The sequence below is a fragment of the Calliopsis andreniformis genome, chromosome 7 (assembly GCF_051401765.1).
Source record: "Calliopsis andreniformis isolate RMS-2024a chromosome 7, iyCalAndr_principal, whole genome shotgun sequence".
In the NCBI taxonomy this organism is placed as follows: domain Eukaryota; kingdom Metazoa; phylum Arthropoda; class Insecta; order Hymenoptera; family Andrenidae; genus Calliopsis; species Calliopsis andreniformis.
The window spans coordinates 2816069-2832941 of NC_135068.1; the positions used below are offsets into that span (position 1 = coordinate 2816069).

Below are 16873 nucleotides of genomic sequence, written 5' to 3' on the forward strand. Positions count from 1 at the left end.
TACACAGCCTTCTTAAAATTTTACACGTATTTTTTCTGAAATTAACTCAATATCTGCAACTACAATTATGGTTACCAGTATTGCAGTTATAGACTTATCACTCTACCAAATTTCATTGAAATTGATCACAGCCATACATAAGACTTCCTTTATTAATAATCCTGTATATCTTCATCTAAGCATATATATATAACTATTGATAAAATACACTGATAAATATAGTCCAACCACACTTTTTGCAATATGCGTTAAAATTGTTAAAAATTGTTAAAAATTGTTAAAAATTAACCTTATTTTTATAGAAATTGCTTGAAGAAATCTTGTACTACGTATTTCATACGTTTATTTTAGGCAGGTAAAAGTACTTATTCATATTTCTGTGTCCATACCTAATCCTGTGCTTTCAGATTAAAATCATGTATAAAAAGAGAACTTTTATTCATATACTGAGGTATTATTTTTTTTAAAGCTTACTCAACATATAAGATTTAAAGAAAAGTATTACTGTTAATAAAAATTCTTTTTTAAAAAATTATTTTAATCCAAAGGAACAGAAATACGGACAAGTATCCAAAATTTATTGAAAGCTCACTTCGTAACACTAGTTCCAAGAACTGGTGGAAATAGTGACGATCAGTTAATTCAGCAGAATTCCAGACAGATAGGGCGGCATTAAAGCGACTATACGATGTTGATAAGTTGGCAATGGAGATAGTACAAGGGCCAAAACAGTATTTTTCAAATTCCCTTTAACCTCGCCTATGTTGTTTTGTGCAAATTAATAGCGATAAAGTTAAACAACACTAATGTATATGACGTTGGAAAAGGCGAACCATAATCCACCTATATTCCTTCCAACTGCCAACTTACCTCAGCAATTGCAAACTATTTACTATTTACTACATTCTACTATTAATTCTTTGTTAAGTATATAGACCCCAATTATAGTGTAATTATAATGTGCTAAAATTTCATACATGTAGATAAAACTTAATACTAATCTGAATAAATTCAATTTATTATAAACAACCTTGCATTTTGAGCATCGTCCACCATGTGAGCACGAGAGTAAGTAATAAATCCAAACCCTCTGGACCGTTTTGTCTTTGGGTCTTTCATAACAACTACATCCACAATTTCTCCCCATTTCTCAAAATGCTTCTTTAGAGAATCATCTGTGGTTCTATAATCTAAACCACCAATGAATAATTTTCTAACATGCTCTGGTTCATTTTTACCATCCTGAAACAAAATATGTGTGAAATTAGAATATTAAATTGTAACATCAAACTTGTTTATGAATAAAAAAAATTTATTGAACATATGCAGAGAAATTCATATTAATACTTTAAATGTTAAATCAGTTTTACAGATTGAGAAAAGTTTAAAATAAATTTAATAAAAATAGTAAAAGCAACATGAGCGTGGAAGTATTTTTTGAAAATAATATTCCATTCAGTGACTATACATGTATTTTACACATGTATTTCAGACAAATATTTACTAATTACATCTATATTAATGAAATATTAACATTACATTTAAGTTACTGTTATAAATGAACCTTTTAAAAACTACGAACTGATGAATTTCACTTTCCATAAAAATTTCATTTTTATCACAAAAGTACATAACTAATAGTAAATATCTACAAATTGAAAAATTTGCCTACATAATCTAGTGTTGTAAAATATTAATTCTATGTATGGTTGATAAAAAAATATTTAACATATTTCCAAAGCTATTTTGATAAATTAGGTTTTGAATCAAGAATTCAATATCTTAGGAATAAAACCAATAATCTTTTAAACGATTTACTATAGTAAAATATATTATTTATTATATTGCCACTTTTCTTTGCTTTTTGTTTTATGGAATTGATCAGTTTGGCACCTGAGCAGCTCTAATATAGAATTGTTTTAGTTCTAACATACTAAAAATTATATATTGTACATTTTAAGTCAACATACATAAAAAAAAAACACATTGCATATTATATCATGCAATACAGGTTATAATTTATAAAAAAAAAAATTTGTTTTTATAAAGTGAAATTTTTATCATTATTGCACCATTAGTGAATGTAATAACATATAAAATTAATTAATTGAAAGGAATTAATCTTGTCTCATCTACTTTTTGTTGTCTTTCATTTTTCGAAACTATAACCACTGTCCAATATTAGGTGTCATCCAACACAAAGGAACTTTCCTTATACTATAGAATGTTTCTAAATATATAGGACATTTTTTAACAGTAAATTCTACAGATGAAGATAATGAAAGACATTCATATGCACAATAGATATCAAAGACAACCTTCTTATTGGTACCTGCGTAAACCATACATCAAACATACATATTAAAGATCTACTAAAGATTTTTAACTCTTCTAAGTAATTAAGGCTATAGTCAATAATATTAAGTAGGATAATATAAAGTATATTACTCAGCTGGCATGCAAATCTAATAATCTCAGGACTTATCTTATCAGCAGAGCATAGTATGTAATATAAAATAGTGTATAACTACAAAATAAATGTTTCAGGGTATATGTACAAATGAATATTTTTGATTGCTTTTACATGTAGAACATGTCTCCCAAAAATATCCCATACAAATACCTTGCATCTTCATAAATTACCTTTGTAATTATTTTTTTTGGATTATATATATTTGAACATCACAAAAAAAAATTAAATTCAACATTTATGTCTATATAACTTGTAAAAGGAAGATTATGCATTTATATTATAATAAATAAACTGTAAGAGGTAACTAAAAAGATAAATATAAACATTCACCATTAAAACATAGAAAATCCTTTATTTTTTACTTCTATCCTCTATAAAAGGTGATGTAAAAATCTCCTTAATTGCAATGTTAATAAGTTCATTAAGACTTTCTATTTTTCGCTTTTTATCGTATATCAAAATTTCTTTTATTGTGTATTTAAAGTATTTTTCTAAAAACAATCATAACCTTCAAATTTCCCACAATTGTATTGATAAAATATGACTTTATGCATATTCAAAGTACCTATCTACAGAAACAAATATTTGAAATAATATGAATTTACATATGCAGGAATAATACCATAATAAATATTAGAGCTGTAATAGTTTTCTCCAAGCACTCGGTAACTTTTGAAATATATTTAGGGCGTGATAGAAGATTGCTGCGTGTACGTAAATTTCACAAATCGACTTAAATGGCGTAGCGTCACAATACGCCATACTAGAACTGGACATACACATACACACACTACACATAAATATTTGGTATGATTATTATACACTTAATTGTACATTGTTGGGAATGTTTTAATAAACAATGTTGTCAATTCAATACAAATAATGTAGTCTCCATTGTTATATTACAATATTTTGCATAAGTATACACGTAACTATGAAAATTCCGAACATTTTCGTAACAGAAGCATAAATAGTAAATTAAGTAACTAATGTAAATATACAAAAAAGAAGAAAAATATACTATACATAAAATGATAAATGAAATTATTTTAGACTTTGTAAAATGTACGTATAAGTATAGAAAAAAGAATCAACTTCTATAATACATGTTCATTCCGGTTGTTATTTATGTATAGACTGAAAATTTGAGAAATATACAGTACTAAATTATTCATTTACTTACATCATGTTCCATTTTCACCATTTTAGACAATTCTAAAGGGCCAGATACCCTCTGCTACTTTAAACACCAAGAATCTCACACAACAGTTACGTGCAACGAAATGGAGATCACGCACGTCGTCCAATCGATTACTACTCCTTTCAAACACCTATGTAAACCCCAAATGCGTAAAACGCCACCGTCGCCGCCATACAAATACTTTGAGCATGCGCACATACACATCCTATTCTATTTTAGTATTTCCTTAAAAATATTTTACAATATTTATATCAAATGCTATATAGAAAAATATAACAAGTTGTATTCTATGACTTCTAATGTATTTTAATGATTTATAATGAAGAAAGGTTTCAACTAAAAATTTGTGATCGTATCTTCACAATTTCAAACAATATTCATCTCAATTTCATATATTACATTGTTATTTTATATTAAATTATTACTACAAAAATTGTAGTGCTTAATACACCAACAATACATACACATATATACCTACAAATTTATTTAATAGAATTTAATAAAATATATTTACGATAAACATGATTAATACACAGCGCCGGAAATACAAATCGTCAGTATTTCTAACTACATACAAATAGGAGAAGAAAATGTATTTTATATTTCCAATTATTTGTAAGAAATAGTAAAGAAAACAGAATGAAATCTGAAATATCTAGTTACTGAAATTTTATGTTTAGTGTGAATTTCTTAATAAAAGTAACATAAATTGTAAAATTTATCAATATATGTATAAGTACATATAAAAATGTCAATACCATATTAGTTGAAACAATTATAGGTACATAATAAAAATGATGCAAAATATGTATATTAATGTAAAAATCAAAAGTAATGTAAAAGTGTATATTAATGTAATTATAAATTGAAATTACAATTTTACGAATTACTATTTGACATTACTAGAAATATATTATATTTGTTGCTACTTGAAAAATAAAGCAAAACATTTCATAATTTATTTCGTAGAAAATTAAAATATATAGTAATTATATTAAAAAATCTTCTAATCTCTTTTAATAAATTTTCATTAAAACTTAACCTTTAATATTGTTTCCTTTCATATAGAGGTTAAATGGAATGAAGATTCAAAGTTAACAAGTGTTTCGTATAAACAAGATATATATTTAAATAATATTATGTCGGACACTTACATAGTATCAATAATTTGATGCTTTTTATTATAAAATTTGAGAAATGTGATACAAGCTATTTGCTTTTATACAAATTCGATTATATATGATACAAACATAATCATGTTTTATATTTTGGAAATCTTTAGGTATATACCATAATATTTTCTTAATGATATTTCTGTTGTTTACTAAATTTCATTGTATGCATACTGATGTTTTGTAGGTAAACGAATGTAAAATTCAAAATGTTTTTTAAACTATAATTGGAATACTATTACGATGAACAAAATGGAAAATTTTAATTGTGACAATAAAGTTTATGGATTCAAAAGAGAATTGGAGCCTGATAAAATTATTGGAGCTGCTGACTCTAACGGAGAGCTAATGTTTTTAATGAAATGGTTAGCTTATGTTAAATATTTATAAAAAATAAGATAATTGTGTTATTATTATCATAGATTTTGTTTATTTAGGAAAGGAACTGAAGAGATGGATTTAGTTACTGCAAAAGAAGCTAATTTGCATTGTCCACAAATAGTCATACAGTTCTATGAAGATAGACTTTCATGGCATGTTACTAAACAAAATCAAAAATAAAAGTATGAAATTAATAGAGAAGTAATACGAATAAATAGGTAAATTATTTACTTAATAAACATAACTTATTTGAACAGGATCATTGCACTATATGCACCTGGCGTGTACATAAAACTTATTATACATATTAGATTTCTATGAATACATAAGTTAATTATATTCCAGCACAAGGCAAAACGTATGTTAATAATTTATGCATAATTCATTGGATCTTATAAATGCATAAACTTTAAGATTTACATTATATTGATGAATGTATTCACAGAATTAAGTTATAGGACTAAAAAAAAAAACATACAATTTATATGTAATATCAAAATGTTCGAAAAAGACAGCAATTAAAACCATCTATATTAAAATTATTGGCATTTTCAAATGGTTTTTGATTTACTTTTTAATATAAAAAAAATAAAACTGTAGTTATTAGCTTCCTTCAAACGTTTGTTTTCAAATTTGTAAGTAAACAGAATAGAATTATAACAAGAAATGTTAAACAATAATTTTATATTATCAAATAGTGTCACATCCTTTGGAATTTTTTTACAGTTTATGCAGTTTATATTAGAAAAATGTATGTGTGTTCTAATAAACAAAATATATAGCTAAAATACATTCAATATGTTTTATACATCAGTACTTTACTTCTAGGGTATACAATTAATTTGTTTTATTCAATGTATTTTTTAAAGACATATTTATGTACAGATTATATGATAACGCTTATTTTGAATAAGAATGATCGTAACATGTTTTTTATAATAGTTTAAGGTATTACATGTATTTTATTATTGCAAGATTAAATAATTAGTGAATCAAATAGAATCAAAATGTTTTATGACATAGGGTCTGATCTGTCTTCGTTTTGCAATAATAATGCCTTAAAGTTAACATACTTATACAGTATTAAGTGAAGTACAAGATGTATAGAAACTTGTAACAAAATGGCATTTTGGTTGCAAATGACCTTTACTATGTATATAAAAAATTGTATACATATCCATATGAAAAATCTAAATTGACCTTCATAACTCGGAAAGGTCACAAATAAAAAAAAATAATTTCTGTATACCTTATAGCTGACTTAAAGCCATGTAAATTTCTTTTATTGAACTTCTTTGTAGCTTCAACTATTTACGAAATATTTGTTTGGATATTTATGAATGGACACATTGTATATGCTAAATTAACAATCAGAGGATTTTGTAATTTTACAGATGTGTTGAAGAGCAAAAATAGAGCAAAAAATTTAATGGATTTTGTTATATTTTTTATGGTTTAACTTTTATAAAACTTTCAAACTCCGCGATCCATTTTCTACAAGTATCTTGGATTTCTAAAGCTTTATAAAAGGTAAAACATAAGAAATACAACAAAATGTTTAAAAATTTTTTGCTCTATTTCTGTCCTTTAATGCATCTGTAAAATTATAGTCTTTTGATTGTTAGTTTAGTATACATATAGATGTGTTAACTTTAAAGCATTGTTATTGCAAAACAAAGACAGATTGGTCACTATGTCATGGGTCATTTTGTGCTTGAAGTTGTATATTCAACCACTTCTTAAAATATCGAAGGCTATATGTGTTACACACTGTATATAATGTAAATATAAATATCACAAATATCAGAGAAATTGTATTACATATACATGTACATTATTACATTAACATTGTAAATTAACAATTATATTATTTTATTACTAATAAATTTGAACAATCTTTTATTAAGATTAAAGTAAGAATAACTAACAAATAGTAAATAAGAAAGAAATGATCGTAAATGATTTTCGAAATTTTATCTACAAACTTTTGTTAATCTTTTTTTAATATTTTATATTTATCTATCGTTTTATCTCTTTTATTACTTTTATATCTGTTTCATAAGAATACTTTATTTAAAGTAATTGTAATAATACATTGTTTAAAGTTATAATCATATAATAAGTTAGAACAACGTATTATTGCTTGCATTTTTAGGAGTGTAGTTTAAAATAATTAAAAAAATAAATAACATAATAATTTATAAATTATTAACAGTGAATTTTTAATTCTGTAAATAAATTCCATAAATAAATGTACAAATTAGAATTAAACTTTTTCCCAATATCTTATGAAATTTGTCAAATTGTACATTCTCACAGGTGAGGACATTTATGTGAATCATATGTTTAGTATATTATTTAGTTTATTTTTTCCTATTATAGTTTCAAAATTATTCAAAATGTTACTTTTCACTTTTGTCATTTTATTGTTAAACAGTTTATTTTTGTGATTTAAAGATTTTGTGGTATCTATGTTTCTTTCTGATTTAAAGGTGTCCAGATTGGTTTATCCTTTTAGAATACATTATTATTGCTTATATTCAGAGTTCAAATTTCATTGGAATTGATCACTAAATTTTTATTTTCATTCTCAGGTTTTAGTTTGATTTCCTTTTCATTACAAATTAATTTGTCTTCACTGTAGCATTTAAGATTTATTTTTGTACTTGAATTTGATTCAGAAAATGAATTTTCATAGGAAGCTGTTTTGTGTGCAGAATTTTTTATATCAAGCGTTGTGGAGAATGTTTGATTTACAGAAATAGGATATGATTTATCTATACAATTTAAGCAATTTCGAAAAAAATAATTATGACTGGCTGCATTCTGTGGGTACAACTTTTCTTCAATTCGTTTATTTATTACAACAGCTTCAGCAACAGGTATTGGTTCTGTGTATGTAAACATCTTTTTTCTAGTGTCAGTCTTATTTTCTGATTTTTTAATGCTAATTGGTCCATTAATGACAGGAACTGCATTGCTTACTTCACTGGTAGTTCTTATAACAGGTGTAATATTACCCATTGAATCTAATCTTGAACTAATCTGATCACGAGAATTTACACAAACTACTGATACTTTAGCTGAACTTTTTGGTAATGAATTGTAAGTAATCTTTTGTACTTTCTTTGTTTTTAGTTTCTGCTTTGAATTTATCTGTTTAGTTTTTTCTAAATTTGTGTTTATATTAGATTCATTACTCTGTACTTTATCAACGGTATTAGAAGGTGGATTTTCTGGATGATGATGTCTAACATGACGATGCAAATTATCTTTCCTTCTAAATACAGTTTGGCAGTATTTACAAGAGAATGGTTTTTCATCTAAAATAAATTGTATACATTACTATGGTAGAAAATTATATTCTATTAGTTATAACATACCTGAATGCACTGTTAAATGACGCCTTAGTTCACTTTTAGACAAAAAGACTCGACTACAGTGCGCACATGAGAATGGGCGATCTTTTCCATGTGTCTTTTTATGTCGAATTAATAATGATTTATCTTTGAAACTTTTAGTACATTGATCACATACATGTGGTCTTTCACCTATAACATATGAAAATGCTTAACAAGTCAATAAACTTTAATTTTCTACACTTCATTTGTATTTATATAATATAACGTTAATTAACCAACATGACTTCATTACATGCATAATATGTAAATAATTACTAAATAAACATTAATATAAAATAAAAATTTAGAATTAGAAACAAAATATTTTAAGATATTTTTTAAACTTTTTATACAGATATTTTTGTTACTTATATTACAATGAACTAAAAAATTTTTGTATGCATTCATACTTACTTGTATGTGTTTTTAAGTGGCGTTTTAAGTTAGTCAATACTCTAAAAGTTTTTTCGCATGCTTTGCAAGTATATGTTTTATCATTATGTACATTTAAATGATTTTTTAAGTCATCTCGTTTAATATATCCCTTGTTACATGTAGGACAAACAAACCGTTTTTCTTCTAAACAATTGTATTCAATAAGTTTGTTTTCATTAATACTCGTACAGCTATTAAATCTTAATAAAAAATTATATGAGTTGTATCACGTAAACTTACTAGTATGCGAATACATATGTCTATTAAGTTTATTTTGTTGAGGAAATGCTTTTTCACAAAGATGACACTTAAATGGTTTATATCCCCTGTGAATTCTTTCATGATATTCGAAGTGGGAACGTTTAATAAATGTTCTATCACAAAAAATACATTCATAAGGCCTAATACCTGTTACACAAGTATCATGATAGCACTTCCCTTTTTTATTTCGAAAAATTTTATTACAAATATTGCACTTGTATTTTTCTGGTGTTCCTGGTATTACTGAAATATGACTGCGATCATAACATTTTATTGACTTATTTCTCACCAACTTTCCTTTAATTGACAACTCTGTTTTATTTTCCTATAAAACAATTTGTTATAATTAATTATAATTTATTACAAATATCTGGATATTTTTCAAACATCATATATAAATTTTTAAACTTACAGAAGTGCTATTTTCTGTTGTTTTACTATAAGACAGTAATTCTGTTGGTACATTACTAGTTAAATGTGTACGTACATTCAAATGTACATTGTTAGTTTCAACTTTGGAAACATATGATTTATTTACAATGTCATTATTCTTAGTATCAGTAGGAGAAGATTTACATATCTCTTTGTTTTTATTACATGTATTTTCATAATATATTTCAGAATTACTTGTACAATCATTCAAAATGAGTTCAAAATTATGATCTTTAAGTTTAGAATGTTTATGAATGACTAATTCCAAAGGTAATACTACTTCTCTATTACATTTACTATTAATGCTGGAACCAGTAACATTATCTGTATGTTCTTTTACAGAAGACTGAAAATCTGGAAAAATATAAATAAATGATATTTGATATAATGATTTACTGAAATACAATGCAAAATTAATATAATAATAATCAATAATAAGCTTATATTAAATATATAACATGAAGTAATTTTTTTACCATAGTTTTTAGCATTCAATATACAGTTTTTATTACAAATTTTGCAGCCTTCATCTTCATACAATAGACACATACGACATTTGGTATGGCCACAACTGTCTTTTACAAGTCTCGAACATGATGTATTTGTTACTCGTTTACAACTAGGGCATTCTTCGTTCATTATAAAATGTTTATAATTATAATTTCTTAATAAATGCTTAATTTATTACTTTGTACACCCACATTTCACATTTGTAAAATAAAATAAGGCGATTATGCACATATATTCAGTTATTGCTGTTTTTAATATGTATGTATGTACATACATACAAATATTTTTGTTTCATTAACTTTTAAAGGCACATTTAAAAAGTTAAAAATGTTGAGAACAGTAATAAATATATTACTATACAACGTAAAAATTGACAAACCTAAATGCATTGTCAATTTAACCAATGGCATAAACGAGCAGGTTACATACAGAAGGCAATATGCCGAGCGTAGAAAGAGAGGAAACTACCCAACGAATTTAAAGGTCCATTCGGCCATATTCGGGGAACTACGGTAAATATCGGTAAACTGCGGTAAAGTTTAAATCCTAACGAAGACACTTTTAGTATAAAAATATTCTCTAAGTACATTCGCAAAAACTGTGATTGTTCCGATCATATAAATTATTGAAATCGAATAAGGCCAATATACATTAGCTTTTAATGTGTGTTACAGAAAATTTGTGAATTGAGCATTACTTTAGGAGTCAGACAAATTGAAAAATTAAACGTAAAATGTACTTGACATGTTACTTTTACTATTTCTGTTTAATTGTTCAATTTGTCTATGACTCCTAAAGTGATGCTTTTTTTGCAAATTTTTTAAAAGGTATACTATACTATTCACATAAACTATAGGGTGTCCAATTTAACTGGAAACTCTCGGAAATGCTGCCTCTATCGGCCAGAGATGGAAATACAGAGGTCTTGTCTTCGTTCTATACTGCGTTCACTCAGAGAACGCAGTCAACGCAAATCTTGAGAATTACCTCCTCCACTACATATACAACGCACGGGCCACGTATCCGTGACAGAAGGTGGATCGTGATGCGCACTCTCTCATTCTTTGAAATGTTTAAATCCCAATCGCCAGCAAGCAGCAAGCGGCACGCACTCTGTGCGACCTTCCCGTTTGCTCGAATATTTTCAGTTTCTAACTTAGAAAAGTATTCTAATGAAAAAAAATTTCGAAAATTTTTTTCTGCAGAGAAACTCATTTTAAGACCCCCTGATTACGTTTTAATTATTAAAAAAAGAGCTTTTTTTAAAACACTGTATATGTTTATTAACTCAATTGCATTCAAACGGCTGAATGAATTTCAATGAAACTGTATATCTAAATTTCATATTCTTATCTCAAAATCTTATTAGATTTAGAGCAGAATCGATGCATGGATGATGATACTTACCTCTTATATTTATATTTATATTACACATATATTTTTTACTATTAGGTGGGAAGATAAAGGTTTTCATTTGTAAAGTTAACGTAACGCGATTTAGTCTGGAAAACACTACTCTTATCGAATTAACCCTTTCTGATTCAGAATTAATTGCACTTCAGAATTCAAGATTATCATAAAATAAATACTCTGATACTGAAAATTCGTCAAATGTATTAGAATAAGAGTCCACTCTTGACCAGTAACGTGCACGTTGTCACAACCATCAATATAAAATATTTATATTGGTAATTATTTAGAATAAGGGTCTCCTCACCGATTTCTTTGAAACTTTTTTATATCATGTATCTTGATACGTGGATTAATTTTTCTAAATGAAATTATTGTCGCTCTCTTCTCGTTTTCGAGATAAAAATTTTTATATGCTTGAAAATTATGGTGCCAGGCCGAGGGTAGGTAGCAAAACGGGGGTTTGAGTTGGGTTAGAGCTAGGGCCAGTGAAAGAGGTGTTTCGAGTTGGTTAGAGCTAGGGCCAGGAAAAGAGATATTTCGAGTTGGGGTCATTCTACGCGAAATCGGGCACATTTCGGACCAAGTTCTTGTCATTTGCTCAAATTTGAATATGTTGTAGTCTTTAACGATATTTAAACGTACCCCAAAGGATTTTTCAAAATTTTGAAAATTGTCGATTTTACAGCTGTTTGAAGTTAAGTGCTACCTTTTTTTTAAAATATTATAGCTATTGAACTAGTAAGCGGATGGAGTTGACCTGTATGGTCCTTATAGAGAAAACATTGAAGTTTGTAAAAAAAATTATTTCATTTAAAAAAAATTGTATTTTAATCATCTTTTTTGCAATTATTTTAAACAAATGCAGGTTTTTAAGATGATGCGCGATTTTAAAAATCTGAAAAAAAGGAGAATATAGTTTGATCCTTCCCCTTGATGGACAAACTTTCAAAAAGATAGACATTTTAAAAGTAGCCCTGTGAAAATTGCGGAAAGTTGACGCTGCGTCGAGTTGCACGGCCGCGGCGCGGTGGGCGCGTCGTCGCTGCAGCCTGGTCGACTCCAGTGGGCGAACGTGCGTTATTATTTGCGATCAAGTATCATCATCCATACATCGATTCACCACGATCCACCTTCTGTCTCGACCTCCCGAAGCTGCCCGAACTGTCCGAAGCTGTTCGAAGCTGCCCAAAGTGCCGAGCTCGCGGATACGCGGCCCGTGCGTTAGTATATGTAGTGTAGGGGGTAATTCTCAAGAATTGCGTCCTCAGTCTAGCAGCACAGACGCAGTCGTTTCACGCAGATGGCTCCCATTGCCCCGACTGACTTTTCCACTGAGATTGGTGAGGGATTCAAGAGCCTGAAAGGACACGTCTTGCTTCTTTCTACTCTATATACCTAGTGTCCAAATGAAACAAATGTTTCTACCTATTAAGAAACAATATTTATTCAGATATAAATGTATAAGAATCCACAGCTTATTTGATTATAAAGAAACGGCAACAGTAGAACTGTTTCCTGGGTTTCCTACAAAATGTTCGATGCGACCAGGTAGTTTATGACACGGGAAATCCAGGGTTCGTTTATGGTATTGCAACGCAGTAAGAATTCTGACTGGTACCGATACGTTTTCGGTCGACAGAGACGATATTCAAGAAGATTTTTATTTGCTAACAGGGCCGCATTAATACTTTCGGAGGCCCCAGGTGGATTATTATGAAAATTGAAAGAAAGAAATGGGAAAAAAACTAAAATCTAAAAAAATATCGTTTGCTTGTTCAAAATTTCTTTCACACCGTTTACGCGCTAACACTTGAAGAAGTGACTTTCTTTAGAAATGGTAGAACCTCCAAGGGCCCAACAAGCGGTTCATGGGTAGGGACGTGCTCGGGAGTGACAGAGCCAATAACTAATGAGCGTAGGCGTGAACTGCGCAAAGGGTACGAAAACTCGTCAACCGGCAACTGCGTTCTCCCAGTGAACGCAGTATAGATATGTATCTCTTAAACGCTGCTGGTTATCCTATCATGGAACTGTCAGTTCTGTAACCTAAATAAATGCGAACGAATTGATTTCTCGATGATAATTATTTGCATCGTCAGCGCACAAAATGTTTAGTTGTAAAATGTTTGTAAACTATTTGCTTTGTTAATTTGAACTTTTCATTTCATGTTATCCAAAGAATATGAATATAGTAATAATTGGTTACATAATGCACAAAGATTAATGTGCGTGATTAATAATTGTTTAGACATAGCAATATGATTAATTAATAATTTGATGATCCATTAGCATAAATATGAGATGAAGAAACACCATATTCCTCAATTGTGAAGGATAGAAAGATAAGTTACTTAACCTATTACATCAAGAAACTTATAAATTTATTGTCTCTTGTATACTTTGGCTTATTTATAAAAAATTTCCTACTCCAGGTATCTTTCCTGAGGCATAGAAATTGAGCCTTGTTAATTCTGTATTTAAAAGTGAAGGCAGACTTTTAGTTATCAGTTAAAGGCTAATAAATAAAGGAAACCTTATGTCGAAGATATCAAGGAACATGGTTTCTGATAAATTATTATTATTATTAAAAAATATATTAACCGAAGAAGAATGTGGTTATGTAGCCGGCTGCTCTATTGTAACCGGTTTAATAAACTACAATCTATCCATTATACATACCATTGAGGCAAAACATCAAGTCGATATAATAGTTCTAGAAAGGATCCTGTCTCTCCATATTACTATCTAAACTGTCTGCTATCAACTTTAGTGATCTCTCTTCATGGGATCTCAAGTTTTGTAAGACTTTTAAGACTTTTATTTGTTAGTTTGAGTTAAACCTTTGCTGTTCAATCTTTTTCAATGATACATGTAAAGTTGTTATTCATAGCACGTTTCTCGTTTATGCGAATGACTTAAAATTCTTTTGCATTATTGTAAATAAACATGGTACCATTCTCCTATAGATTAATCTTTTAAACTAAGAAAAATAGTGTCATGAAAACAATCTTGGATACAATATATTCAAGTGTCTTATGATCCACACTAGCCAGTATTCCGCCTTTGGATATCATATTTACTTCCTATTTATCTTTCAGTGATTACTATCAGAGTAGGCAGTTCAATTTTTTAGTTAGTTGGATTTATTCATCGTTGCTTCTGTTGTGGCAGACAACGCCCATCCGTGTAACATAGTTGCGTCACCCGAAAACGGTTTAGAAAGACGCGTCCCGTTAAGCACGTTCCGCTAATTCAGCATCGACATCTTAACGTTGTGGCTAACAGAATCATATATATGGCAATGTTATACCTCACCGAAAAATGTCGAACAGAACTCGAAAGAGTTGGAAATCGAGGAGTTTGAAGCAAACCATGGCTGAGAACAGGTCGATGCGACCACTGTAACCTCCTGAACTGTTCAGCTCTTTGCTCGATAAACAGAGTTTTGTTGAAATCACCCGGTGGATTCTAATCCTTTTACCGCTCACGGACCCAAAGGCCATATTCCGGCCCTCGTCCTACAAAGCCACCACGCGGGGCACAACAATTTTTAGTGGCACCGATGGGATATTGCGCTGTCCAGGATCTCCCAAGGACCGCTACGTCGAAGTGACGACCATGCCGCCGAGGACCGACACTAGGAAGGCATCACGCCAAATAGGCAACGTCAGGCAAACGGCACAACCGTCGCTACTGAGATAGCATTCGACGAAAGTAGGACGAACTTTGAGGAGACGTTCACCGACGTCAAGCCGACGAGCCGAAAGTCAGGTAATTCCGACGCGAGAGCGAACGGGTGACATAGCAAAAGACAATAAAAACACTGAACATCAAACCATCTGCGAGGCCCCTGAATCCGAGGACCGAAGCCACAAAGACTGGAGGATTTAGGAGGCAAGTGGACGCTGCTATCAGAGGAACGAACGCACGAGAGGACGACGCGTCTCGCGTCGAGCTGCCCCGATAAGCGAAGAGGCGACGAACTTGCAGAGATCTACTTCCTACTCCTTGTCATCACCACTTGTTCACGTACGAGAGGATGTCTGACCGAGCCGTGCGAGCTGCTCCGTGAATAAACAAGCTAAAGATTGTAACCTGACCGTACAGATACACGATCTTGTACAAACCAGAATCATTAACCATTGCGACGGCCTATGTATGTCTACAGAAGACGAACGCGTGCGTAGGTACATACTTCCGAACCAAAAAAGTCTATCTAAATCACTAGAATCATTTTTTGAGAAAAAATTATAAAAGGACCGAGGCCGTCTCGACGCCGTTTACACTGTACAACAGCCATCTGGAGTTGTAACATTCAATACTCGTTTCTTATAGATTTTTATGCGCTGAATACGAATCTGCAATCTGTTAGTCGCCGCCACCCTCAGTTTTTGAAAAAATCGATTTTGAAAATAAACACAATTTTTAAACTTTGAACAATTATTGTGTTTAAACGGTAATAGTTATTTAGTTGATTTTTGTGTCAGATTATTCTATGGACATTCCCGAATAAAACGATATGCATTATTACTGGGTGCAGTTCAATTCAAATTATTTAAACATTTAAATATGTTTAAACAAAGATCAAAGGTACAAGGACACCCGAAATGCACCAATTTTGGCAAATATTTTGCAATTTATTTAAAAAACTAAGGGTCTAGATGAAAATCTGACTCCACCACGCGATGCAACAGACATTTTTCCTTCGGAAAGAATCGACAGAAGTTGTAAGTTCCGTTTTGTTTTCAATACGGAAACGAAATAGTTTAGTAAAACGTACGGCGCCGTCAGCGGTACTCAACTACGCGGCGCGGTAGGCTCGCGTGTCCACTGCACTGCCGCTCAGCGTCAGAGTACAGTAATGTTGCGGACGAGAGCCGCTCTCGGGTCTGGTCGCGACTCTCGTCCGCGACTGGTAGTCGATTCGGCTTCCTTTGCTCTCGGTCGCAGAGATAATTGGTACACGACCGGAGAAGCAAAAAAAAGGGTCTCGCTCGAGCTCGATGCCCGAAATCAATGACGTCAGAAAAGACAAGGATAGCATTAGGGATTTAATAGGAAAAATTGAAGTTCCTTATTTGCAAACAAATTTTCACGCAAGTAACACCAATCGATTCCTTGTGCTCTCTCGATAAAAATGATATCAAATACGACATGATTCCTATTATTTATAATAAAGATATTTAAATAATAA

General features: G+C 30.0%; 3 protein-coding genes across 10 annotated transcripts in view; 1 reads left to right on the forward strand and 2 right to left on the reverse strand.

Moving 5' to 3' along the window:
- Positions 1–3795, reverse strand: part of Hrb87f (Heterogeneous nuclear ribonucleoprotein at 87F) — a 38144-nt gene extending 34349 nt beyond the window's left edge. For 5 of the 6 annotated variants that reach the window (XR_013002273.1, XR_013002274.1, XM_076381731.1 and 2 more), the window contains exons 1-2: positions 3657–3795; positions 1031–1242 (exon numbers count right to left, since the gene is read on the reverse strand). Coding sequence is in view for 4 of the 6 variants with exons in the window: in XM_076381731.1 (XP_076237846.1) it covers positions 1031–1242; positions 3657–3677 (233 nt within the window). In the remaining 2 variants the exon portion in view is untranslated. Of the gene's footprint in view, positions 1–1030; positions 1243–3095; positions 3222–3656 lie in introns of those variants that run through there. The other variant, XM_076381732.1, reaches the window with a different exon arrangement.
- A 1052-nt stretch (positions 3796–4847) lies between these two features.
- Positions 4848–5719, forward strand: LOC143181664 (chromobox protein homolog 1-like). 3 transcript variants are annotated; one of them, XM_076382195.1, is made up of 4 exons: positions 4848–4956; positions 5034–5211; positions 5284–5445; positions 5573–5719. In XM_076382195.1, the coding sequence occupies exons 2-3, from the start codon at positions 5090–5092 to the stop codon at positions 5405–5407; spliced, it is 246 nt and encodes an 81-aa protein (XP_076238310.1). In that variant the 5' UTR covers positions 4848–4956; positions 5034–5089; the 3' UTR covers positions 5408–5445; positions 5573–5719. The 3 variants fall into 3 exon arrangements, with proteins under 3 accessions (XP_076238310.1, XP_076238311.1, XP_076238309.1); XM_076382196.1 differs by having other exon boundaries at positions 5284–5409; positions 5485–5719; XM_076382194.1 differs by having other exon boundaries at positions 5284–5719.
- A 1899-nt stretch (positions 5720–7618) lies between these two features.
- Positions 7619–10441, reverse strand: LOC143181604 (uncharacterized). The gene is made up of 6 exons (XM_076382118.1): positions 10233–10441; positions 9737–10110; positions 9304–9649; positions 9043–9207; positions 8611–8778; positions 7619–8550 (listed from the first exon to the last, which is right to left on the reverse strand). Exons 1-6 carry the CDS (start codon positions 10393–10395, stop codon positions 7775–7777), a joined length of 1992 nt encoding a protein of 663 aa, XP_076238233.1. The 5' UTR covers positions 10396–10441; the 3' UTR covers positions 7619–7774.
- Between the last annotated feature and the right edge of the window lie 6432 nt (positions 10442–16873).

Coding starts and splice junctions, on each gene's coding strand:
- LOC143181604 (XM_076382118.1), bottom strand. CDS start 10,395: ATGAACGAAGAATGCCCTAGTTGTAAACGAGTAACAAATACATCATGT. Junction 10,111..10,232: donor ATTGAATGCTAAAAACTATG/GTAAAAAAATTA, acceptor ATATTTTTCCAG/ATTTTCAGTCTTCTGTAAAA. Junction 8,551..8,610: donor TCATTTAACAGTGCATTCAG/GTATGTTATAAC, acceptor AATTTATTTTAG/ATGAAAAACCATTCTCTTGT.
- LOC143181664 (XM_076382194.1), top strand. CDS start 5,090: ATGAACAAAATGGAAAATTTTAATTGTGACAATAAAGTTTATGGATTC. Junction 5,212..5,283: donor CTAATGTTTTTAATGAAATG/GTTAGCTTATGT, acceptor TTGTTTATTTAG/GAAAGGAACTGAAGAGATGG.